This window comes from Nelumbo lutea, chromosome 2 (assembly GCF_056320005.1).
Source record: "Nelumbo lutea isolate HS-2025 chromosome 2, American lotus-T2T, whole genome shotgun sequence".
In the NCBI taxonomy this organism is placed as follows: domain Eukaryota; kingdom Viridiplantae; phylum Streptophyta; class Magnoliopsida; order Proteales; family Nelumbonaceae; genus Nelumbo; species Nelumbo lutea.
The window spans coordinates 33,422,320-33,450,228 of NC_142685.1; the positions used below are offsets into that span (position 1 = coordinate 33,422,320).

The 27,909-nt window shown below is 40.3% G+C and overlaps 1 protein-coding gene across 1 annotated transcript; it reads right to left on the reverse strand.

Annotated features, from left to right (window-relative positions):
* On the reverse strand, positions 1–27,909 carry LOC148869725 (nucleoid-associated protein At4g30620, chloroplastic-like). Its single transcript, XM_088973341.1, has 7 exons — positions 27,407–27,909; positions 25,980–26,134; positions 13,756–13,856; positions 13,613–13,652; positions 12,136–12,207; positions 372–428; positions 1–286 (listed from the first exon to the last, which is right to left on the reverse strand). The coding sequence occupies exons 1-7, from the start codon at positions 27,495–27,497 to the stop codon at positions 212–214; spliced, it is 591 nt and encodes a 196-aa protein (XP_088829467.1). The 5' UTR covers positions 27,498–27,909; the 3' UTR covers positions 1–211.

Here is a 27,909-nt window from a genome sequence, read left to right on the forward strand (position 1 = left end):
GGAGCAAGAACTTAATTATTGAATTGATGTAATTATAACCAAAAACAAATATGTATTCAAGAAACATGTTATACTCAATACTTAAATACTTCTAGCAAGGACAAAGATAATGGTCTCCATTGAAGTAGATGAGATACCCACAGTATGGTCACTGTGTATGACCATTTTGATCCAACTAGTATACAAAATTGAAGCTCACGGAATACCGTCTTCATTTTAGGCCTTCACCAAGGCCTGATGGCATGCCTAAACTTTGTGCAAGATTATTCATCCTCTCCTTCATTGCCTGAACAACACAACAGCAAAATTTTAAGCTCAGTAAAGGAGAATAGCAAATTTTGGTTCAACTTCTTGAGGATGGGCTATTTCACCTGAACACTTTTCTGGTGGGCATCTTTGTATGCTTCTGTGACCAAAAGTGACAGCTTCTGCATGAACAAGGAGCGGTGTCTAGTAAGTCTATACTTATATATCTTGAAGTTCACTCTGAAGCATTTAGAAAGTGCAGTTTGAATACTTTCATGAAATGCCATAAATGCCCAGAATTAAGAAAACTAGAGAAAAGAAAGGCCAAAGAAAAATCTGATCTGACTGGTTTACAGGTATCTATCATATGAATGCAGGTAGATAAAAATAAATTATGAATTGAAACTGGAAATGAAAATTAGTTTCCTGCAATCTACACCTAACTAGTAACATAAGGTGGATCTTTAAGAAATTGTTGTCCACAAGCTTCTTAGTGAAACCACTCAAACCTGAAGAATCTTGTAGGGAGTTCTTTTTTTTCAGATGGGTAGCACAGAGCTTCTAGAAGATGAAGATAACATGATGTCCCGAAATGCCAAGTGATTAACAATGCATACTTTGGCTTTTCCGCCCAAGAATAGGAAATCCATAAACCATGCTTTCTTCCTCGTATTGCCATGATATTTCTTTGTTTCTTTGCGGAGTTTTTTCTTTTTTTAGTCTTAATTGGATTGCTCCAGCCTCCAGGTAGCACAATGGATATTCCATGACAATGAAATTTGGGGGACGGTGACATGGTGTATAATGGATAATTGTTCTAGAAACTCGTTCTCTAATATGGTGACAATGGAATAAATGTAGAAGCTATATTTTCTTTTCTATACCACACTCCCCATTATTTGGGAAAAAGGAGAATAATTTCCTTCCTTATTAATGGTCTAACTGTGAAGTGAGGAGAGATCTTGTAGCTATTACCAGCCTCTCCTCAGTAAGGCCAAGAAGCACATAAACTGGATAGATGATACAAAAGGATTAATGGTCTAACTGTTATATTGGCATAAGGTGGGATCAGTAGAGAAGGATTGTACAGTGGAAATTTCCATGTTACTGAAAAAAAAGTTCCATGTCAACATAGAACTCTTCTCTTTTTCATTCGTGATCCTTCTACCTACATTATACATGTAAATGTAATTTAACATATTTGAAAAAAAAAATTGAAAAGTTGAAATTTGGTCAGGACTGTGAAGTTCCAGATTTTCAATAATGTAAATAATTTACTCTTAGGAATTAATTATAGTAATAGAATAAATCGTTTAAAACACTACTCCTAACTCTTAGAGACAGCCAATTCAGATAACACAATGTCAAGGCACAAGAATATAAATTCCATAATGGAACTCAGTTAGGGCAGTGATGAAGGTCGATACAGGCATAGGACAATGCTCTGCACAGCCACCAGTTGTTATCATCATCATCCATGCCTTATCCCAAATATATGGGGTTGGCTACAAGAATCCTGCTTCACCAATTCTATTTAAAGCCATATCCACTGTTAAAATTTGAGTGATAAATCATTTCTTACTACCCATATCCTTTTTGGTCTACCCCTAGCTCTTAGCCCCTTCCACTTGTAACAAATCACTTCTTCTAACTGGAGATCTTGGTGGCCTTCTATGCCCAAACCATCTTAATTTACTCTCTTTCTCATTTTAGCACCTATTGGAGATACTCCTAGGTTCCTATGGATGACTTCATTCCTAGTTTTTCCATTCATCCATCTTAGCATTCGCATTTCTGCCACTCATTTTCGGGACATGTTTCTTGACTGACCAACACCCTGCTCCATACAACATAGATGGCCTTACAACTGTTTTTCTGCTACACCCTGCTCCTATGTCCTATCCAATGTTTTAAAACGCATAGGCGTGACGTGAGGCGTTCCACTACCTAGAGGCGTGAGGCATAGTTCAAAACACAAGAGGCGTAAGCCTCCCAAACACAAGGAGTACGCCTACTTAAGAGGAGGGGGGGTTAGGAGGAGGATGAAGAGGAGGAAGGGGGGATCTCATTTTTTCTTTATTTTTAATAAAGATCTTTTATATTAAGAAGGATAAAGATGCATAACATTAGTTGAAAGGGGGGTCTTCCCTTCCCTTTCCCTTTCTTTTCTTTCCTTTTCTCCTTTTTTCTTCTCTTTCTTTTTCTTTCCCTTCCCTTTCCTTTTTTTTTTTTCTTTTTCTTTTTTTTTTGTCTTTCTATATAAGATGTACATGAGGCGCATGAGGTGTACGCCTCTAGCACGCCTCATGAAAAAAGTGCACGAGGCATACGCCTCTTGCACCTGAGGTGTACGTCTCAGAGGTGTCAGCGCCTCTGGCATACGCCTCAGGGCGTTTTGGGAGCGCCTCACCTGGAGCCCATGCCTTAAAACACTGGTCCTATCACACAAAAGTCCAGATGCACCCCTCCATAACCTGATTTAATCTTTGGGTGGCATCCTCCTTAATCTCTCCCTTGTTATGACTTATTGAACCAAGGTACTGGAAATGGTCACATTGAGGTATCTCTTGGTCCCAAATCCTAGGGAAGGTAATTGTTATGAGTTCTAACTCATTTTGGGTAGTTCGGGCAATTTTTTAAAATTAGTCTTTCAGTTGTACTAAAATTATGACCATTGTTATATATCAACCCAAAGACTAATTTTAAAAAGGATAAATTTCTTAAACTACCCTTATGGTTTAGCTAATTGACTAAGTGTACCCTTACTGTTTGAAAATTGACTAACACTACCCCTACTGTTTTTGGCAATTGACTAACTCTACCCTTATCGTTAGCATCCGTTACATGTGACATCATGTGACTTATATATTTATTAAAAATTCCTAAAATACCCTTTCCACTTTTGTTCCTAAAAATACCCTTTGACTTCTGTCACTAAAATACCATCCACAAAACCTTTCTTCTTCATTACTTCTTTATCTGTTTAAAACGAAAACCCAGGAGCAGAGATGTCAATCTCAGTTCCGATGAAGAAGACATCTTAGTTCCAACATTCTCAGTTCCAACGAAAACCCAGGAACTAAAATCTATCCTAAGGCTGAGATCTTAGTCCCAACATCCTTAGTTCCAACGAAAACTCAAGAATCACGTGATACCCTCTCTCTTAATCGCTACCATTGATCCCAGTATAACTGGTTGTTCTTATTGCTCTTGGATTTTCATAATACTTGCTCTTGTTTCTAACACCTTTTCATTTCAAAAAAAGAAAAGAAAACAAAAACAAAAAACATTGAAGATGGATTACTCTGACAGAAAGCGGTGGTGCTCTGCTGAGAGAGAGAGGGATGTGTACTCCCTCTGGTTTCGGCTGCAACCAAATCAAATTCCGACGGGTTCTAGAGAAGAGAACAGAACCCCAAATCAAATTCCGACAGCTGCAACCAAATCCCTTCTACAGAGATGTCGATCTTAGCTCCAGCGAACAGAACGAGAGTGTAGATCTCAGTTCCAGCGGGTTCCAGAGAAGGGAATGAGAGGGAGAGGGAGAGATCTACAGAGATGTCGATCTCAGTTCCGACGAAGAGAACTGAGTGTAGATCTCAGTTCCGATGGGTTCCAGAGAAGAGAACGAGAGGGAGAGGGAAAGATCTACAGCTCTAGCCGTAACTGGAATCTTACTGTTTCCTGATCTACAGTTCCTACAGTTCTAGCGATTCCGAGAAGAAAACAAGAGGGAGAGGGAGAGATCTGAGAGATCTACAGTTCTGGCAGTTCTGGCAGTTCTAGAGAAGAGAACGAGAGGAAGAGATCTGAGAGATCTATTGTTCCGGTGGTTCCAGAGAAGAGAATGAGAGGGAGAGGAAGAGATCTGGGAGATCTACAGATTTGGCAGTTCCGGTGGTTCCAAAGAAGAGAACGAGAGGGAGGGAGAGATTTGAAAAATCTATATTTCTGATGGTTCTAGAGGTTCCAGAGAAGAGAACGAAAGGGAGAGGGAGAGATCTACAGTTCTGGCAGTTTTGGCAGTTCCGAAGAAGAGAATGGGCGGGAGAGGGAGAGATACACTTTTTGAAAATTTAATTTAAAGTGGAGGGTAATATAGTCTTTTTCATGTTTCCGTTGACAGACGTTACTGACAAAAAAGGATTAGTCAATTGCCAAAAACAGTAAAGATAGTGTGTTATGGACGCCTTCCTCGGGAAGACGTACCGTCGCCGCCGGCAGCAACAGGCCCCGGGCCCACCGCCAGCAGCAGCAAGGATTCAGTGATGCTCATCCTACCCAGTTCGGCAACAGAAGCCTTATCTAGATTAGATTAGCTCATTTTGCTTGTTCTTATCTCTTTATCTTATCTTGTTAATAGCTTATCAGATTAGGATTAGCTTATCTTATCTTATCTTGTTAGTAGCTTATCAGATTAGGATTAGCTTATCTTATCCTTAGCAAGATAGAACTGGAAGTCTCCCTATTCAGCAAGGAGACTCCCCTTGATTAGGACTCTTGTAATCTCCTATTTAAGGAGACCCCATTATTGAATGAGATATCAAATTATTCAGTCAAGAGTGAGTTAGGAGAGTTGGTGATCTCTTGGACAAATCACCAAGGGCGCCAAGATAGGTTCATCACGAGCAGGAAGGAACAAGGGAAAACAGGAGGTTTTCCCCGTGGACCGACCCGTGAGGAGATCCTATTCCCGGGCCCTCAACAACTTGGTATCAGAGCAAGGCGTCATGGGAGATCTGGAGCAACTACCTTCCAGGGTCCACGACCTCGAGCACCAACTCGTGGAGACCAACTCCGAAGTTCGTGAGATCAAAGGTGAAGTGTGAGAACTGCAGCGACTAATGGAGATGTTTCTTTCCAGCAGGGAAAAGAACTCTGACGAAGGGACAGCAGCTAACGACCGCCAGCCAGATCTGTCGGAGTCTTCCAGCGAACAGCAGTCCGTCCGGCATGGAGCAGCCATCATCCCCAAGTACAGCAGGCTAGAGTTCCCATCGTACAACGGCAACGGAGACCCCCTAGGCTGGCTGTATCGCTGCGAGCAGTTCTTCTGGAATCAACGGACAAATGACCAGGACAAGGTAAGCCTAGCCGCCTTTCATTTAACAGAAGAAGCACAGCTTTGGTTTTATCGGTTAGAGCAAGAAGAGCCCGGGCTCAGTTGGCCCCAGTTTAAATCCTATTGCCTTCTTCGGTTCGGACCCCCATTGACCAACAACCCACTAGGCGAGCTAATTAACCTTAAACAAACTGGAACAGTTGCTGAATACCAACAACAGTTCCAAACCCTCCTCGCGAGGGCATCCTCCGTGCGACCAGACCAGCAAGTAGATATGTTCACAGCAGGGTTAGCAGAACCCCTACGAGTGGATGTTGAGACGCAGAATCCCCCAAATTTGGTCACAGCCATGAACTTAGCCCGCGCATTTGAGCGCAAGCTGCAGCTCAGCCGCGGAATTTTTAATGTGGGTCGTCCACCGAACTCGTGGGTGCCCCCAAGACCAGCAGCAACGACCCCCTCTTTTGCTACCAGCCGAGAAATGAAGCCTCCCACGACCACCACCTCTAGAGCAGTGACAAGTACAGGCAGTAACATGGTCACTCCTCCCATCAAGCGTTTGACCGGGGCAGAAATGGCAGAGTGTCGAGTGAGAGGTCAATGTTTCAACTGTGATGACCTCTACTCGGCAAGACATAGATGCAAGAGGCTTTTTTGCCTTCTCATAGATGAGCAAGAGGAGGAAGGGGAACCCGTCACATTCGAACCAGAGATCTCTCTCCATGCGATCACCGGTATTAAAACCTCTCAGACCATGCCGTTACAGGCACAGATTGCAGGTCAGCCGGTGCGCATTCTCGTCAATTCAGGGAGCACACACAACTTCATAAGTGAACATGCAGCCCTGCAGTTAAAACTACCAATGGAACTCCAGCCGCGACTACAAGTAGCCGTCGCAAATGGTGAAAAAGTTCACAGTCCAGGGATTTGTAAGGACGTTCCAATACAGGTCAATTCTGAACTAATTCTTGTTGATTTATTTGTACTCTCATTGGATGGGTTCGATATTGTTCTCGGGGACAAGTGGTTAATTACCCTAGGCTCGATTTTGTGGGACTTCAGCGCACTCACCATGACCTTCCACCTGAATGGCGACCAAGTTTCATGGCACGGTTGTAGGGTTAAAGAGAAGACACTGCAGGTTCATGCACTCCAGACAGAACCAGCAACCATAGAAAAACTTCTCACTGAGTTTTCAGATCTGTTCTAGGAACCGAAGGGCCTTCCCCCTTCCCGAGCTTGCGACCATCGTATTCCTTTGGTGGCGGGTTCAGCACCAGTCGTTGTCAGGCCTTATCGCTACCCTCACTTGCAGAAGGATGAGATAGAAAAACAATGTACAGCGATGCTGAACCAAGGAATCATACGCAAAAGTCACTCCCCCTTCTCTTCACCGGTTCTATTGGTGGCGAAGCAGGATGGAACATGGAGGTTTTGTGTTGACTATAGAGAACTCAATGACCGGACGATCAAAGATAAGTTCCCTATTCCCGTTGTGGGCGAACTGCTAGACGAGCTGCATGGTGCCCAGTATTTCTCTAAGCTGGACCTCAGGTCCGGATATTTCCAAGTTCGCATGGCTCCCGGTGACGTGAAGAAGACTGCTTTTCGCACCCACCATGGCCACTTCGAATTTTCAGTCATGCCATTCGAACTCTCCAATGCACCATCTACATTTCAGGCACTAATGAACGACGTATTCCAGCCCCATCTGCACAAATTTGTTTTAGTTTTCTTTGATGATATCCTCGTCTACAGCAAATCATGGGTAGAGCATGTCCACCATTTGAGGACCGTTTTCGTACTCCTACGCCAACACAGCTTATTCCTAAAACGGCCCAAGTGCTCCTTCGGGGAACGACAGGTTCTTTACCTCGGCCACATCATCCATCGGCAGGGTGTCATAGTTGATAGTTCCAAGATTCACGCTATAACAGAATGGCCCAAACCTCAATCCGCGAAGGCCTTACGTGAGTTCCTCGGTTTAACGGGTTACTACCGCAAATTTGTACAGAACTATGGAGTGTTGGAAACCCCATTAACCAACCTGTTGAAGAGACTCTTTCCAGTGGGACGACGCAGCTGATGAAGCTTTTCTATCATTGTGAAATGCACTGTCTTCAACCCATGTCCTGCGATTACCTAATTTTGCCCTCGAATTTACAATCGAGTGCGATGCTTCCGGAGTGTGTATCGGGGCCATACTACAGCAGCAAGGGCACTCGATCGCTTTCTTCAGCCGCAAATTGGCCGACCGGCATCTGAAGCTTCCAGCCTATGAGCGCGAACTAACCGGCCTTGCCCGAGCCATCAAGCACTGGAGGTCGTATTTGTGGGGGCGGTCGTTCATCATCAAAACTTATCATTATAGCCTCAAATACCTATTAGAGCAGCGTCTCACCACTTCCCCTCAGCAACATTGGGTTAGCAAACTGCTCGGGTTTGATTTCCGGGTGGAATATAAGGCGGGATCCTCTAATCGCGCAGTTGATGCCCTGTCTAGGCGAGAAGAAGACACGATGGTTCTATGTAGCATTTCCCAACCTCGAATCTCTCTGTTTGACGACATTAAGAAGGCAGCACCACAGTCCCCGGAATGGTCGCTCTTACTACAGAAGATCCAGACCGGCACGGCCAACCCCGATTGGTCACTTCACGACGGGTTGGTACTGTATAAGGGACGAATCCATCTTCCAGCAGACTGCCCGTTAATTCCGACCATCATCACTAGCATCCGTAACTCCACCCATGAGGGCATTCAAAAAACACTACACCGCGTCCGGACTGATTTCCATTGGCGAGGTATGAAGACTTCTATTCGAGATTTTGTCCAAAATTGCTCCACACGCCAACAGCACAAATGGGAAAACCTACACCTGGCAAGCCTCCTCCAGCCCCTTTCCATCCCATCGCAGATCTGGGCCGACATATCCATGGACTTCATTGAGGGACTTCCCAAGGTAGGGGGCAAATCAGTCCTCTTTGTGGTAGTCGATCGCTTCTCTAAATACGCGCACTTCATTCCTCTATCACACCCGTACAGTGCCACTTCGGTTGCCCTCGCCTTCTTTACACATATCTTTCACTTACATGGGTTGTCGGAATCCATCGTCAGCGATAGAGACCCGGTCTTCACTAGTGCCTTCTGGAAAGAATTATTTCGACTACACGACACCACTCTGGCCTACTCATCAGCTTACCGGCCACAAACCAACGGTCAGACGGAAGTGGTTAACCGCACTATCGAGATGTATCTCCGTTGTTTCGTAGGCGATCAACCCCGACGGTGGTTGGAATGGCTTCCTTGGGCCGAGTACTGCTACAACACAGCCTACCATTCCTCGCATGACCCCCTTTCGCGTCGTTTACGGCAGGGATCCTCCCCGCTTGATGTCCTACGAGCCCGGATCTACTCGCTTGGACGCAGTCGATCACTCCTTACAGGTCCGTGACGCCCTCCTCGCCGACGTCCGCATTCGCTTACAGCAGGCCCAGCTCCGCATGAAGCTCCACTATGATAAGCACCACCGGGAACTGTCGTTCGATCCAAGACAATTTGTTTGGTTGAAGCTCCAGCCCTACTGGCAGCGCTCCTTGTGCCACAAGGCCACCCCGAAGCTGGCTCTTAAGTTCTATGGGCCCTACAAGGTTCTACGACGGATTGGCAGTGTGGCCTACCAGCTGGAATTGCTAGAGACTAGCCGAATTCATGATGTCTTCCACATCTCCTTGCTGAAACCATTTACGAGTGTTCCCCCGAACCAAGTTCCCTCCCTGCCACCCTTGAAAGATGGCAAACTGGTCCCCCAGCCTAAAACTGTCACCCGCTCTCGTTTCAATCGTGGAATCCTTGATGTCTTGGTGGAATGGTGTGATCTACCACCAACAAAAGCCACATGGATCCCATTGGCAAAGTTCCAAGCCACATATCAAGCTTTCGAGCCGACAGCAACAGGCCCGGGCCCACCAACAGTAGCAGCAAGGATTCAGTGATGCTCATCCTACCCAGTTCGGCAACAACAGCCTTATCTAGATTAGATTAGCTCATTTTGCTTGTTCTTATCTCTTATCTTATCTTATCTTGTTAATAGCTTATCAGATTAGGATTAGCTTATCTTATCTTATCTTGTTAGTAGCTTATCAAATTAGAATTAGCTTATCTTATCCTTAACAAGATAGAACTGGAAGTCTCCCTATTCAGCAAGGAGACTCCCCTTGATTAGGACTCTTGTAATCTCCTATTTAAGGAGACCCCGTTATTGAATGAGATATCAAATTATTCAGTCAAGAGTGAGTTAGGAGAGTTGGTGATCTCTTGGACAAATCACCAAGGGTGCCAAGATAGGTTCATCACGAGCAGGAAGGAACAAGGGAAAACAGGAGGTTTTCCCTGTGGACCGACCCATGACGAGATCCTATTCCTGCGCCCTCAACATAGTGTTTGTCAATTTTCAAACAGTATGGGTACACTATCAATTAGCTTAAACCATAAGGGTAGTTTAAGAAATTTACCCTTTTAAAAATTTGCCTCTCCTTCCCTCAGCTGCATTTTAATCTCTCTGTCTCCTGTCTGTGGATTCTAAATCATATAGAATCTCTCCTAGGATTCCCAGCACCAAAAGTTTTGTTGAAAAGATGGGAAAAAAATTCACAAACACATCATTAGAAATGGAGATTGCACTCTTACATCTTCCGACAATCTAATAGGGACACAACATTAATTATGTATCTTTTGGCACTTAGTTCAATTGGGTTGGGATCACATTGACCCCAATCAGACCAAACCCAACCGGCCACTATCCTACACTCTTAAGATTTCTTGTTTGGGTTCAATCAACATTCAGTGACATAGGGGCCCTTTGATAACAACTGAAGTTGCTGAACTGAAACACTTATTGCTTTGTATTTTAGTTATAAATAGTAAAACTTTCAAAGATATTATTGATCGAAAAAAAACTTTCAAAGATATAGTGATCAATCCAATTTCAGTTCCATCCATTAAGGAGCCCACAACCTCCTTAAAAACTTGTTCACTAAAAGACAAAGCAATAAGCTTCTCAGATCAGCATCTTCAGCTGTTGTCAGATGGCCCCATTGTCTTGAACCCTTTTAAGACTTGAAACCTGAATTGACAAGTAAGAAGTAACTTGAAGATTTTATCCAATTGACACAAGAATAATCAATAGAACTTCATCATCTTCTTCTTCCTAGGACCAAAACATGAGCTCAGCCCTTATGTTTTGTATGTTTTATTTCCTTCTTATTTTTCTTCTCATAAATATGTTGATTTTCTATCTTGTGATAGGGGGTTTACACATATTTCATGAGGATTGTGGTAATTATTAATTTAAGATTACTGATTATTACTATGAAAACTAGGGAACTACCCTAGGATTTTTACTTTTTATTTTAAAAAACTCATCGCCTGGGTGACCAGGTGACAAGGCATTGACCTATCGCATAGCTTCACCTTGGCGCCTTGAAAACTATGCTATTTGTGTTATCTCCATCATAATGGGTCTGCACTGCCACCTTCCTTACCTACTCTTCTTCAGCCACATAACTACTACTTTGGAATCACCTTCTAGGCTTCTATCGGTATACTCCTTTAGTGCTCTGCACACTTTAAGGCCTTGTAACACTGCAAATAATTCAACCCTTGTGGAGTCTCCTGGACCACTCAGCCGTAAGGGCTAAGAAGGGAATTTTTCCACGTTTCAATCTCCTCGTCATCTATTAGATACGACTGTACAAAGAAAATCTACTTCACTCAACAAGGTGCCATCCCATAAGGTGCTTGATCCATAATCCCAAAGATCAAGTTTAACTCTCTAGTGCATATTTGTCTGACCTTTCATCCATTCAGTGACAATTAGGGCTGTAATCAGGTCAGATTCAGATCAGATCCAGCCACATTTGGATCCAATCCAAAATTTGATCAGATCTAGGGGCCTCAATTGGATTTGGATTTCAGATCAGATTCTGATTTAATCTTAGTGTGCCCCATTCATATGGAACAAGATTCTAAAGATTTTTTAAGAAAAGATTTAAAAATATATATAATGATTCTAATTAAATATCAGAAAGTTTTTAATAATATTTTAAAGTTTAAAACCTTAAATGTATAGTCTATCATTGAAATTTCTGAAATATCGCCAATGTATTGGAAAAATGTCAAAGATTTTACGAAAATAAGTCTTGAAAAATTTTGTATCACTACCTAGTAAAATGGGGAAATTTCAGTTAAAATCTGTCAAATCTCTCATATATTGCAAACTGTGGTATGTGAATATAAATTTAATTGGATTCAAATACACTTGACGATGCAAGTTCCAAAATCTGAAAATACACTTGACTCTCTTGACAGCCATAATGACAATTGACAACATGAACTCCTTCACACCCCAAAGAATATCAGTCCCCAGACATGGCAGAGGGCGATATTTCACCTTTTAACAAATCTACCTCTAGCTATAGGACCAAAGTAAGTAGCCAATCTCACTCACTGCTAGGCCATCAAGGTACAACATCTCACCTTTCTTTGTTCAATCCATCTTCTTCTTACTTGTCCCATCTATCTACCTCTGTGGCACTAGTATGTACCACAACTAGGATTAGTAAACTCAAACCACTAGAATATTCCCTTTATGACATGGCTACAGCCTAAAGCAAACCTATGATAGGGTGTTACTGTTTTATACGCAGTGGAAAAAACATGTCCTAGTCAATTGTACCTAAGTGAATAATATATGGCAACACAACAGAGGAAAGATTCATAAATTTGAGAAAAAAATGTATCACTAGATTGATATAACTGTACTACTTACTTCAGCTCCTAATTCCATTGCAGCCTCGGTGATCTCAGTACGTACAGGCTGCTGGTTTCCAGATAGTGTTACCTAGATAAGATTTCAGTGAGAAAATAAAAGCAAATTAGGTTGAAATCATAAGACAATTTGACCTGAAAGTAAAATTATACAATTAGATCCAACTCAGTCTTGCAGAGAGCAGTTTCTGTTGCCACATGTACTTCTACTCAGAGTCAGAATGCATAAGATGCATCCTTCATTTTTAACCCAAGGCTGAAGGGTGACCAACTTAAGTTTTTATTAACATGCTCCATTATAATGCTTTAATCTTACATCAGTAAAACTTTATTCAAAGTATGCAGATTGCACCATTCTACACAAGCAGCAAGGCATTACCTTTTACTAATACAAAAGGTAAATTTGTATTAATAAAAAAAACATAAAGAGTATACTACTCTTTCTAATGTTGGGAAAGAAAAAGGCATCGACTTGCAGTGCTCTGACTTTAGTTTAGTAGAACTTTGACGAATGGATAGGAGTAGGACCATCTGAATGAATGACATCCACATATTGACATATGGAGGTTAGAAGAATAAATTCTTCAGAATAATTTGATATTCTTATACAGTCCTAGGAAAGCACCATGGTTTTGTGTTTTACATCTTTTCCTACTTGAAGGACATGGATATGGATTTTGGAGTCATGTTTGCTGGTTAGTATTAAAATGAATTAAATATTCAACGAACATAGATATTTTAAAGCTAAGCAGCAAATGGAAACTAATATAGAAATATCTAATGCATGATCTAAAGAAACACAAAAAATAAATATATAATAATTCATTAATTTGCAATACACATAGTAAGACAACAATTAATGAAACATGAAAGAAAGAGGAAGAAAATAGTTTTACAGAGAAAAACATATTGCATGGAATGTAGCATATCATGTGTCACACATGTTACATGGAATATATAGTGCAAAACTATAAGAAACCAGATACATTAGTAACAAATGTTGGGAAGGCTTGGCTTGGGTTTATATAGGGGTGAAACTTGGGAAGGCTTGGGTTGGGAATTTGCTAAAATCTAAATGGGCCCATCCCAAAAAGCCTGGGCCCAATGCAGTGTAAATTCTTCAAATCGGTACCCAACTTACACCCCTAGATTTATATGAGGGTGTCAAAATCCAATTCACATCTGATAGTCTGACTTGGCATACTGAGAAAAGATCAATCCACAGTCCTAGACAACTTGGTGTATGGAGAAAAGATCAATTCATAGTCCTAGACACATTTAAAATGGAAGAATAGAATGGATCCTTAGTGGACCCTGGAGGCTATGCCACTAAATTAGAGAGGCAAGTTAATATTCAGATTTCCTTTGCATTTTCCTTTATTTGGAGTATAATAAATTCTCATTTCCAGTCTGGACAAGATGCATATATATTGCAACCTAACTTCAACCATGATTATAATAAAATAACAAAATCATACCTTTATTAGCTCACCTTCACAATAACCATCGAACTCTGCTCTGCAAAACAGACAAAAGAACAGAAGACAAAAGTAAGACATCCAAAATGCCAACAAGAAAACACGTAACATCAGACAATAAAAAGATCAATAACAATACATACACAGCAAGTTCTTTCTGTACACGCACTGCTTCAACCTGGACAACCATCTGTGCCTTCTTAACGGTTTCATATAGATTCTGCATGTTTCCTAAAATTCCTGCCTATAATCAAATAACAGGTCAGTTTGCTAAGAAAGATTGTATAAAATCAAAAGATTCTTTGTTATTTCCATGTTGCATTGGCCAAATAAAAAAGGCAAAAAGCATCATAAAATGCAGAACATGACCAGATTGAATGGTAATATACAAGAAAAATATGCATTATAATGACCCAACAGTTGCTGATCAAAATGAAATATACACCAAATTTGGATTTTGTAAATCATGTGCTGGAAAAAAAAAGACTAGACAGATTCGTGGATACCAATTAATGTCCATATTCACCAGACAGGGAAAAAGTTCTTCAGAAAATAGGATGTGTTACATGATCTCAGGTGAGTGGATAACCATTCGGCATTTACCTAGTTATCTTTTGTTACAATTACAAAATTAACCTTTTACACAGTTTTAAATTTTGTCTTAAGATAAAATAATTAAACTTTAATGGAAAATGTGTTGGAACCTCACAAGCAGAAATGCCACTTTGTTTAATATAGTAGTATAGGCTACATCTCCATGGACTGTCATAGAAATGGTGTTCACCAAGATCAAGGCTTTTGGTTTTTTCGTTTAAATATGGGTAAGGAAATAAGGCTCATAATATTTTTACACAGATCTAGAATTCTTCCTATTCAACTAAAATACTTTTGTTTTTCTTAAGAGCCTTGACACTTATTTTACCATTTAAATATGAGATAATTATTTTGGTAATAAAAATAAGATTTATTTAAAAGAAAAAGAGAAAATACCAGGAAGACAATCAGAACTCACCCAAGAGAAAAAAACAAAAACAACCCAACCTACCAAGGACCACAAAGATTACATGAAAGAACCGAGACAAGGCATAGAAACCCCCCCCCCCCATTACATCAGCATTAGCAAATACCCAATCCCCCACATCCCTGGAAACCCAAACTAGAAAAAAATGAGAAGACCACCAGCATCACAAAAAGAAACTCTTAGAACCTCCCCCTAAGCTTGGAACCTCAAAACCCCAAAAAGACAAAAAGAGCCCCTCCAATATTAACCAACTTCACTGGCAGCCTGAATCAAAGTTTCTTTTTTTATGAATAATAAAGCATTTCATTAAAATTTCTTAAGATGGATTGCCAGCCACTGATACAACATATAGTTATTCCAAAAAATATATATAGTTATTCCCAAGAGGCACGAGATGCTGCCTCAAAAAACAAGATAAATTACAATGTAGCCCAGAATAATTGATCCCTATTCACTCCTTGCTTAGCTAATAGGTCTGCCAGCTCATTTTCCTGTCTTCTCTCCCACTGAACTCTGACTGTTAAATTAGAAGTTAGCCATTTGAATTTTCTCATCACCCCCCAAAAGGCCAAGCTGCAGTCTGGTTCTTTCAACCACCCAATTACCACTTTAGAGTCTCCTTCTATGACCAGATTTCTGAACTTCATTTCTTAGTAATTTGAGCTCCTAGTAAAACAGCTTGGACCTCTGCACTAACCGCATCCCGCACTCCAATTGGACCAGAGCAGTGCCTTAAAAGGCGTGGGAGGCGTACCTCCAGGCGAGGCGCTCCCAAAACGCCCTGAGGCATATGCCAGAGGCGCTGATACCTCTGAGGCGTACGCCTCAGGTGCAAGAGGCGTAGCGCTTTTTTCATGATGCTAGAGGTGTACGCCTCTTGCGCCTCATGCACACCTGATATAAAAATACAGAAAAAAAAAAGAAAAAAGAAAAGAAGGAAAGGAAAGGAAAGGAAAGGAAAGGAAAGAAAAAGAAAAGAAAGGGAAAGAAAAGGAAAGGAAAGAGAAGAAAAAAAGAGAAGGAAAGGGAAGGGAGGAAAAGATAAGGAGAAAGAAAATGGTTTGCCCCCTGCCCCTTCACTTTGACAAGACCCCCCCCCCTTTGAACTACTGTTATACATCTTTATTCTTCTTAATATAAAAGATTTTTATTAAAAATAAAGAAAAAAAAATGAGATCCCCCCTTCCTCTTCATCCTCCTCCTAATCCCCCTCCTCTTAAGAAGGCTTACGCCTCCTTGTGTTTGGGAGGCTTACGCCTCTTGCATTCTGAATTACGCCCCACACCTCTAGGTAGTGGAACACCTCGCGTCACGCCTCCACATTTTAAAACATTGGACCAGAGAATAAAGCCACTATCTAGCATTCCGCATTCCTGAATACTCCTTCAATCCCAGAGGGCCCAGGATTACTGAAGCTGCATTCTGCATCAATGTTTAGTTTTGTGAAACCTTCTTCCGGGGGCTTCCAGGCTAGACCAGGCTTGTCCTTAACCAAAGAGCTTTAGCAACTAGTTCCCAGTTTCTCCATATGCCTTCAAAGTAGAATAGTGAAAATAGATCCAAAGCTTAGCCCAGTTAATAGGCTTAAACAGCAGACATTCCCACACAATCCCCATCCCTTTCTCTATCATTAAATATTCTGTTATTCCTTTCCTCCCAGACTTTCCAAACTAAAGCAGCCCTAACACACCTTCATAAGATTCTCCCTCTTTTCTTAGGCCACCTAAAAGTTGTAGGGCCAAAAAGTGCCCCGATTTGCAAAGGCATCCTCCACCTGCACCCAAAAAGACCAAAGATCTTTTCCCAAAGTTTCATAACAAAAGGGCAGGATATTAGAAGATGGTAACAACTCGCTCCATTTGCTTTGCAAAGCAAACACCAACTTGGGGAGATACAAAGGTTGGGTCTTTTCTTTTGTAGGTTATCAAAGGTGTTTAATTTCCCAAGGGAAACTTCTCAACAAAGGGCTCTGACCTTAGGGGGAATGGGTTTAGACCAGATTTCCTTACAAAAGAAAGGCTAAGGGTTAGGGACAGAACACAACTGAGAAAAAAAAAGGCACAATATAAAACACCCCCAAGAGTTGAGAGTCCATATTCTAGTATCAGGTTTAAAGAAGTCCAATCAAACATTGTCAAGAGTTTTGAGTAACAAAGCAGTTTGATCAAGCTCATGTCTCTCAGGTCTCTTCTAAACCCAAATTCCAACTAAAACCCGAGGATTGGAAGCAAGAAACAAATCGTTGAATGGGTCCATTTTTAAAAAGGGAAAGGGAATACAAAGCTGGAAAAGGTCATTAAGGATGGAGTTACCAATCCAGGTGTCTTCCCAAAAAGGAACCCTATCTCCAGAACACACATCATACCTGATTAGGCTGAGGATTTTTTTTTATCAATAACAGTGAATTTTATTAAAGTATTGAAAATTGCATAGCAAAGGAGCTAAACAATCTCAACTCCTGAATACAACCAATGTACACCCAAAATGTAAATCAATTACAGCACAGCCCAAAAAATAGCTTTTGTTCACCCCTTGCCTAGCTAGACCATCTGCCAATGAATTTGTACTTCTCTTTACCCATGTGCATTGAATTTCAATGTCCTTAGTCAGCCACTTAAATTTCCTCTTTTCATTGCTGTAATTCCAGAGCCTAGAGTTGTCTTCTTTTAGCTAGTTCACCACAATTTCAGAATCTCCTTCTATGATCAATTTATTAATATTCATGTCCTAGACCCTTTATACCCCTTCAAGGGCTGCTAGTATCTCATCCCTCAAAGAATCTCCCACCCCAATTGGACCAGAATACATAACTAATAGGTTCCCTTTTTCATCTCTTATCACTCCCCCATTCCAAAGGGCCCTTGATTGCCCATACTGCTACCATCAAAATTCAGTTTAGTAAATCCATGAGGTGGAGGGGTCCAGCAGGAACTTGAAGCCTTTTTAGCTGAAGCTGATTCTGCAACCTCCTTTCAATTCCATAGCAACTCATCAACTGAGATATCTGCAAACAGGTCCAAAGTTTTCAACCAATGGATCGCCCTAATATGGATAACCTCCAAAATTACTTCCAAGCTTCTCTCCTTATCTGAAAAAATCCGTGAATTTCTCTCCTCCCAAACAGTCCAACAAACTGCAACCCTAACACAGCTCCTCATAGTCTTAGCCCTTTTTGTTGACCAATTAGGCATCGAAGTGAATAAGCTTTGCACATTCAAAGGGGGAGTCCACCTGCACCCAAATAGAGAGGTAAACCATTCCCAAATGACTTCAGCAAACTGATAGGAAATTAGTAAATGATATCCAGACTCACCATCAGATTTATAGAGGACACACCAGTGAGGAGACAAACAGTTATTAGGTCTTTTTCTTTGAAGTAAATCGCATGTATTAACTCTTTCCAGAAAGGCTTCCCAACAGAAACTCCCAACCTTTAGAGCTATAGGTTGACACACCTCTTTAACAGGAAAGGACAGTCCAACAAAAGAAGTTTGTATTAGGGCTTTAAAGAAAGAGGCATAGGTGAAGGAACCCGAGGGAGTGAGTGTCTAAAATCTACTGTCTGCCTTTGTTGCCTCTAGGAAGACCCCTTCAAGGATGGAGGAAGGAGGAGACCGGTTGGGAGGAGACCGGACCCAGATGTCTCTGTGTCCCTGATGTCTCTTCCCAAACCCAAGTTCTAGACGGACCCAGAAGTTGAGTTGGAAGGTACAAGGAAGGAGAACAGATCATTTTTTTAAGGGTAGAGATAGAAAAAAAAAGAGATGGAAATTGGTCTTTTAAAGAAGTATCCCCAACCCAAACATGTTCCCAAAATTTAATGAGGTTGCCTGAGTGCAAATCATACCTGATCCAAGGAGAGAACAAGGGAAAAATAGCTTGAATGGCTTTCCAGGCAAATGTTGTTGTAGTCCTTTCCAAAATCCCAGAGTCCCATCCATTATCTGCAACCCCATGATTAATACCCATTATCTTAGCCCAAAGTTTTTCTTTCTCCAATGAGAATCTCCACAGCTATTTCCCTAATAGTGCCAAGTTCCTATTCCTTATGTTCCCAATACCTAGACCTCCCTCCTTACTCCTACACACCACCTCCCACTTAACTCTATGGTCCTCCTCCCCTGGCTCCCAAAGAAAATCTCTCATTAGTCTTTCCAACCTGGCAGCCACTCTAATCGGAATCTTAAAGACTAACAAAAAAATAGACAGGGAGGTTAGCTAAGGTAGACCTAATTAGAGTGCTTCTCCCTCCAAGAGACAAATAAATTTTCTTCTAGTTGGCAAGTCCCTTTCCAAACCTCTCTACAATTGGAGCCCAAAAGTCACCTTTCTAGGGATTATCTCCCAATCGCAAACCAAGGTAGTTAAAGGGCCAACTAGCTACTACACACTCTAGAATGTCTACAGACTCAGATACCTCCCCCTCCCCCATGTTAAACTCCAACTATACAACTTTTCTCAAAATTCACTTTAAGGTTTGACATTTGCTCGAAGAGTTGTATAGTGAGCTTCAGGTTTCTGATCCTATTAATATCACCTCCTTCACAAAAGAGTATTGTGTCATCTGCAAATTGCAAGTGTGTGAGTTGTATGTTCTCCCTTCCAACTCTCCATCCTCTTATTAAATCCCTAGAATCTGCTCTAGAAACTATCTCCCCAACACTTCTACAACCAAAGTAAATAAAAAAGGGGAGAGGGGGTCTCCTTGTCTAATCTCTCTCAAATCTGGAAAGGAACCCACCATTATCCCATTCACCAAGATAAAGTAATGACAATTCCTAATGAAACCCATCACCCACTTGCACCAGTTATCTCCAAACCCAAAATTGATCATCACCTCCAGTAGGAAAGACCAATCAACCAAGTCATAAGCCTTTTCCACATCCAATTTGCAAACCACCACTTTTTTCTTGGATCTCTTGAAATCCTCCAAGCTCCCATTTTCTATAAGTATTTGATCTGTTATCTGCCTCCCTTTCACAAAAGCTCCTTTGTTATTTGCTATGATTGTTGGGAGCACCTTTCTAATTCTAATGGACAACACCTTAGTGATGATCTTATAGAAAATGTTAACTAGGCTGAATGGCCTATAGTCCTTCAGATGGTTTGCATTTCTTGTCTTGGGTACCAAGAAAAGGATGTTGTGAATAGCCTTCCATGGAGAGTTCAAGGTAACCCGCCAAGACACTCCAGCATTCTAACCACTAGGTGCACATCCATGAATACTTCCTACAACCTTATGCCAAAGCCTCTCTCTCTCTCTCTCTAAAGGCCATCTCCAAAGCCTTTTACCCAACAGAGTTGTATTCTTCTTCCCTATATTACCAATCCCCAAACCCCCTTGCTCCTTATTTTGCATATTATATCCCATCTCACCAAGTGATTTTTCTTCCTTCTACCAACTCCCATAAGAACTCCCTCATGATCTTCTCCACTTTCAGCAACTACCTATGCGGCATCTTAAAGACCAAAAGGAAGAAAATTGGAAGGTTTGCTAAGGTCGATTTAATCAGGGTAATGCACCCCCCTAGAGACAACCTAGGGCCTCTACTACCCTAACCATCTCCTCCTCCTCCAAGCTTAACCCCACTATAAAGCTCTTTTCAAAATTGATCTTAAATTTAGAGACAAACTCAAACAATTTCATCACATGCTTCAAATTGTTTGCCTTCTAAGGATCATCACTGTAAATGTGCAACAACTATACTCTCTCCCCCAACCCTCCAACCTTTAAAGAATCCCAAGCTATCAGCTCCAGAAATAAGACTACTGAACACCTCCACCACCAATGTAAATAACAAGGGAGTAATGACATGTTTTCAAACACCCTTACTCCTCTTAATGGCTGATGGCCATATTCTGGGCATAATCTTCTATCTCACTCTCCACAATCATTCTATTCATCAACTAGAGACAACTATAATTTAATATTGATATGAATATTCTAATTCTAGTTGTATTGGTGATACTTGGTCATCACCCTGATAATGACTCATGATTACAGGCCTAGTATGCTTACATAGAAAATAAAGCAGATGGTATCACTGCTAGGCCTGATCAGAGGATATGGGCGGTTGAGCTTAGAAAGTGATGGTGAACAGATGATCAAAACAAAAAAGGAAAAAAGAAAGAAAGAAAAGCAGTTAAATAGGCCAATCACCAATAAATGACTAAATAAAACAATTCTATGTATGCATAATTTTACACAAGTACTAAGCAATTATATGTTTAATGGAAGATTATGCATTGGATGGAAAGTAGTGTGCACCATATGGATGGAAAGAAATAAAAGCATTTTTTAAAATTCTTCTGAAACTGAGGAAACATTGATGAAGAATCTATGGAGCAGTAGTGTCTTGGGCTGCTTCTCAACAATGCTTCAAGGATATACCATACAATGTATATTTTGAATATAGTACACATTTTGTATCTTGAGAACAGAAGCAATGTACAGGTTCTATGCTCAGTATCTTGTTGAGCAAGGCCTAGTTGTACATATATGACTAATACTTTAATGAAATACTTCATACTTTCTCAAAAAAAAAATGTTAATTATAAACCATGAAACTACAAATTGTATCATCATATGGTTTTTTTCTATTTTTGGTAAAGAAATCATCACATGATTAAATAACAATTTAGTGGCACTGATTTTCAGGAATGAAGGACAAGACTTCTAAACAACCTCCTTGGTTCAAAGTAATACATGCATAGGCAAGCACAGATAGAGAGAGATTAGAACCCCTAATATTCAGGTCTACATGAACTTGTATCTACCAAAATTGGGTTACATATGCGCCAACATTTAAAAAGGAGCACAATTACTTATTTATGCCCATTAAAACACCTACACTACTTGATTTATTGGTCATGCAGGTGATTGGACTCCAAAACACCTAGTTGATATCTAGATTTCTTTTGGCAGTATATAGGAAAAAAAATATTAAAAGAAAAAAAAATGAAGAGAGAATACAAGAAGAAAGGCCCACACAGCAAAAAAGCAGCCATGAACAATGAATGCGCTATACAACCCCATATGCAAAAGCCATGCCAAAACAACCAACCCAACCATACTCCCCTTAAACCAGATAACAAAGGACCCAAAACCGGAGCCCAAAGAATGAAACCAAGCCTAGTGCACAAAAACCAAAAACTTAACCACTAGATGACACCTAGCTACACTGTTTTGAAGTTGAGAAAATTATTAAATTGGACAAGGCTGTGAAGAGTGAGGCAAGGGTGAGGAAAGCCTTAGGTCAATACAGGAATTTGGGGGAGGGGGTATAAGAAACTCAAATGGGAATTTCTTGGCTATCTATTCAGGCCAAATAGAGCAAGGGGACTCTACAACAGAGGAATTGAGGGCTTGAATCCAAGGTTTACAGATTTGCCAAAGACTGGACTTGAGCAGAATTTTGGTTGAATTTGATTCCCAGACTGTAATGGCTCCACAAAGAGGCTCATGGAACCTGGCAGCATAGATATACTGTGAGGAAAACTAAACAATTGGCTAGAGAGCTTGGTGTGGACTTGAATTGGACTAATAGAACAGCAATGAATGTAGAAGACTTACTTGCAAGGCAAGGAGTTAATAGGGAAAACTTGTATTGGGGAGTAATCATGTAACAGGATTTCAAATGTAATTTGGATTTAGATACCTGATGCTAGCTTAATTATTGTATAAATTGTAATTAATACTGCACAGATCTTATTCAATGAATAAAAGTTAGTACTACCTATCAAAAAAATTAGGTCTCTACTTTATTGAATGGGATGGTTTTTTCAATCCTATTTTCAAAAAGATAGAAGAAACATAAAGACAGCAAGCTACTGCAAAAGCCCCAAAGTGAGCCATAGGAAGGTGTGACTAGAGATAACTTTTACTTCTCTTCTTTTTTCAGGGAATGGAAGAGGGATGCTTAAAGGGAAAAGGACGAGAGACAGGTGCAGATAGGAGAGAAGTGGAAGGTAATTGGGAAAAGGTACAAGGCAGGGTAAGGGAGGAGGAAAGGAACATATTTGAAGAGATCAGGGAAAGAGATAGCAGAGAGGAAATTAAGAGGGAATAAATGGAGAGAATGGGTGGGCTGGGTCTAATTGGGATAAGACTGTTAGTGTGGGAGGAAATACCGAAACTAAGGGAGAGAATTGTAAGAAGCTCAAGTAAAGGGAAAAGGATGAGAAATTGGTGTTGTATCCTCATCAAAATGAGGTTTGTATCATGGAATCGGCATGATTTCACTTACTAGAGATGATACATTAAATATGATCAATGATAGGTTCAGAAGGCTCTTTAGGAAAATATGATCTGGAAGCTATGATAAAGCAGTGATCATATTGTATTAAAGAAAATCAAAAGGTACAATGAAATACCCCTGTACACTGAGGACTTGTGCAAAGGGGATTTACAACTGAAACAAAACTCTTAAACAGATGTATACAGTATGTATTTTGTCTATTCCATTTCCAGTAGAATCTTTTGTAGACAAAGTGTATCCCCAGCACTATTCTCTTTTCTTTGCTTCCATTATCCATAAAAATTTTTTGGAGAGCTTTCTTTCTATTTTGGGAGTTGATGACAATACCACAATCATAGCCACCTGAGAGATCAACTCAGAAAACCTGAGATCCATTCCTCAATCAGGTTTAGGTTGATTATTAGATTAGATATGAAATAAAACCAGATAAATCCAGATGACTCAACCTAATTGCTTGGGACTTGGTTTGTGAACTCAAGGAGAAAGGCAGGACTGGTATTAGAGATCAGAGAACTATGAACAACGCTCTTTTATTAAAATGGTTATGGAGGCACGGGCAAGAAAGGCCTCACTTGTGGTGGCAGGTGATTGAAGGCAAATGTGGAAGAGCACCAATGGATTGGGTTTCTCTTGAACCTCAGCTATCCCATGGCACTAGTGTGCCGAAGGGAATTATGGCCAGGTTGCCCACACTTCAAAAGAACATCAAATACAAACCAGGAACAGGTAATAGTATTTACTTTTGGAGAGATTCCTGGTGCTCAGATCAACCCCTTTGTGAGCTGAACCCTTCCTTTTTGCAATTGCTTCTAACAAGGAAATGTCAGCAGTTCTGTGAAGTTGTTTAATGGACAGGTGGTCTGGTCTCCTAGCTTCCGCCCTCCAGAGGAATTTGAAAGATTGACAGGTCCCTTCTTTGCTGGATTTGATGAGCAGACTGCATGAAGTAGAGCTTGTCACAGGGATCTGAATCTGTTCATCTGTGGACTGGCGCTGAACAATGTATGTTGCCTTTGTGGTGCACAATCAGAATCTGTTCATCACCTATTGCTTCATTGCTCTTTTACTAATCAGATTTGGCTCCACTTCTTTCAGCTGTTTCAGGTCCATTGGGCCCTTCCACCCACTTTGGCTGGGTTGCTTTCTTCCTGGAGAAGTGGCTCTTTCTCAGTTTCTCTGAAAGAGGGAAGTTCCTTGGAATTGTTTGACCTTTCCGCTCCACTTGACATTGTTATTAGTAAGTGGAATGGACCTTGAGGAGATGGACTTGTGGTTCTAGGCTTTTTGAGGAAACTCCAGCCAGTTATTTCACTGGCAATTGGATCTCTACAATTCTCTGATTCTTGTATGGCAAGCTGAATGTCAATGCTGCAAACAATATATAGGCACTTTTTGTACATGTTGAGGGCTTCTTGCCTCTTAGAAATCCAGTTTTCAAAAAAAAATCCAGATGACTCGACCAGGTCTACTAATTATTGTGAGTTGTGATCTTAATGGTTTTCAATGAATAACCTTGATTTTCCTTCCCCACTTAGAATAACAAGTTAAGAGAAACAGGAAAAAAAAATATATTAACTTGATAGAAAGCTTTTTGTATTATGTATTACCAGACACATCATGTTTGAAATTTTCTTACATTATTTTTTATGGATAAGTTTTTCTTATATCATTTAGCATCACATACAGCCTGTTGACCCGACTAGTTACCTGGGATCCAGCCATCTGTCAAGGTCAACCTCCAGGCCAGTTATGACAACCATGGTTCAAAGTATCGATACGCCCCTGTGTATCGGCAGGGGCGTATCAGTACTTAAAGACACGCTCAATGGTTTTTTTAGTTTTTTTTCAAAATATGATTTTTAAAGACGTTTTTTAATGGTTTTTTTATTGAAATAAACCAGGGTCCCGAAACACCCGTAAATAGGTGTATCGAGACCAAAAGATACGATACGATACGCCCGATACGGGGCGTAACATATCGATACTTTGAACCTTGGTGACAACCATGGAGAATACTGTAAAGAGAATTTTTTATTGACCTAGAGGAATCCTTGTGACCATATCATGAATAAAAGTTTTGCTTGTATTGATGCAAGTGCGTGTTATGTGGGTTGGGAAAGGGAAAGTCCTGGAATGGTTCACATTACATGGTGGCTAAGAAGGGTAATCAATTTTAAGATCAGGTAATAGAAAGGGGAAATTTAAGGTTTATACTTTATAGAAGGATTTTAGATCTGAAATATAGAAGAAAAGGTGTTGTATATTAATCAAGTAATTACAGGAAACTTAGGATAGCAACTAGACAAGAAATAGATGGAATGATGGGTATGAGAAGAAATCAGAGATAGCAACAAATAGAAATAGAATAGTAAAGGAATAGAATAGAAGAAAAACTGATGATTTTATAGAATCTGGAGATTGGATTGGCAAATCTCTTGCTAAATAAAAAACTTAAATCACAATAATCTGAGGTAAAAGAAGACAACAACCTCACTAAGCAACCAATGGGAATTTCTTAGAACCTTTAAAGACCCCAAAGGCTCTTATAGAGATCAACACCTTCTAGAAAGACCAGGTGGGCACATGGTTAAAAGACACTATTATGAAATTACCTTTGGTATACAAACTTGGTAAAATTGAATGTCTGACATGGCTGAGAGTGTTTAGGTGCTTACCACACTGCAATATACCTCATATTTCTCCAAGCCTAGAGTGGCTGGGAAAGTGCATCCTACAAAGATCCACACACACACACAAAAAAAAAAAACTTGTCTAGAGACTCTTGGAAGTATCAGATCTGGCTATTTTTCTCCTTTCTTCTTTTCCTTTTTCAAACCTCCACATTAGTGTGTGTGTGTGTGTGTGTGTCTTTGATATATTTACTAAGTGTTATAGTTGCTTTTACGATAAATGTGAATTAGGCCAGTAAATCTCTACGTAAACATGAAAGCATTACCATTTATTAATGTAAAACTGAAGAGATGGACTCATTACTAAACCTATTGAAAATTCCACCAGGAAGATAAGGTAGCTGAGCTCACTTAGGAAAACAGGAAAAAAAAAAAGAAAATTAAGTAGCCGATCTCACCTTCGATGGTGCATCTTCACTTTTCTCATTGTTGTCCTTTTTCCCTCCAAATAAACTATAAACATGTAAAGGTTTCTGAATATGCCTAGATCTCCTTCGAGGCCAAGATAAACTTGGTAGACCAACTGGAATTGCATTTGAATTTAGTCTATTACCTGATAAGCAGTGCAAGAAGATAAATTTCAATATAAATAAACAAATTCAGATACAATATAGACCCTTTTTTGCACTAAATTGAAAGTCAGTAACTCAGTAATCAATTCCAACCAAAAAAGCAGCATGTGATAAAGATTTAGTATCCACTTATTTTGGTACAGAAGATAAGCAACTCAGTTGGTATTGGAAACCATGTAATTCAGAGCTTCTTGACATTGTTTGAATCTTACTGGCATCATAATGTAATACCTAATGGTGAATCCCAATTTCAAAGGATGGCTGCCTTCTCTAAACTATTATATAACATTAACAAGGTTATTCCTATGGTTCAGTTTATATTGATTTAAAAGTCAGAGAAAGAGAGAGAGAGAGAGAGGGAGAGAGAGTAATGGATGCACATCCCAAGAACATCCACCAAATCCCTAAGGAGGGGAGGAATGAGAAGTTACCTCCATGATAATAGAAATCTCTCTCTACTGGAGTGCCATAATCCTAGACTTCCTAGTCTCTTTTTTGCTAACCATCTCAATTCCTGTAGTGCGGAGTGCCATAATAATTCTGCTCTCAATGAGTCTTCCAACCCTGAGAAGACACCTAAGATGGATCCATTATGGTCCCTGAACACTCACCAATAACAGACAACCCCAGATTTCCTAAGCAGAAACCACACGAATTTAGTTTTATATGGTTGGGACTGGGTGGGGACCATCGTTTTTCTGAAGCATTTGCCTAGCACCTGATGATCCTTGTATTGTAAACAAATTTAGTTTTATCTAGAAGATGCTCCCAGACCATCTTCTAGATAAATCATCCATGGAAAAAGGATCAAGCAATAGTAAAGCCCTAACCTAGTGTATCACATTGTTTGGAATATATTAAATAACCTCTTCCACCTCACATGATTTCTCCCTGAAAATCCTTGTATCCATTCTTCCCAAATTATCCATTCTTCCACCTCACACTTTTGTGTAATAAATAAAAAGAAAAGAATAACATCTTTAACCAAAATTTTCACATCAAGGATGCTTAACAAAAACCTTCGAAAAAGAATATAGTCTACAAATTGAATTTCAACTAGATAGTCGACTAAACCAAACTGTGTATATTTTCAGCTGCGGCATCTTAATGTCCGTATTTTAACATCTTAAGACGAAATCGAAAGCCTACGATTAGACACAGAATAGTTAACTAGTTGCAAAAGAAACCAAAAAGAAAAAAAAAAAATGAACAGTACAGACGAAAGCAGAAGAGAACAAGAAAAGAAGGCTCACAGAAGGAGATTGAAGAACAACTGGGGTTTCTGCGGTCATTTAGACAGTGCAAGTTCGTAAACTGAGCGGTTAAAGCATTCGTCGAAGCCATCAAGTGAACCGAAAGCAGAGAGCTGGAGAAATGACGGAAATGGAAGAACTTTTTCCAGTTTTTTCCCCCTTTTTTCTTGGAGGACAGGATAAAATGACTCGAATTTCCCAAATATCCAGTCTGAAGTCTGAATCTCTAATGGGTCTCTGTGATATTGACAAAACTGCACCTAATCCTTTTGCTATTTACGACAGCTGAACACTGAAATCTGAGTCACGCTTAAAACTCAAAGATCCGCACCGAGTGTCACCGAGATTTGAGTATTAGAATTGAAGCTAGGGCTGTTAATTGGTCGGTTTATGGATCCGAACCGATCGAATCCATTATAACGGTTCTGGTTCCGTGATTTTCAGATTTTGTCTCGACCAACAATTGGATCGGTTCCGGTTCTTGTCTGTTCCGATCTTGATTC

Excerpts from the sequence above, each read along its gene's own strand:
- LOC148869725 (XM_088973341.1), bottom strand. The coding sequence starts at position 27,497 with ATGGCTTCGACGAATGCTTTAACCGCTCAGTTTACGAACTTGCACTGT. Across the intron at positions 26,135-27,406 it reads TTGTTCTTCAATCTCCTTCT|GTAATAGACTAAATTCAAAT; the intron begins GTGAGCCTTCTT and ends ACTGCTTATCAG. Across the intron at positions 287-371 it reads CCCACCAGAAAAGTGTTCAG|GCAATGAAGGAGAGGATGAA; the intron begins GTGAAATAGCCC and ends TGTGTTGTTCAG.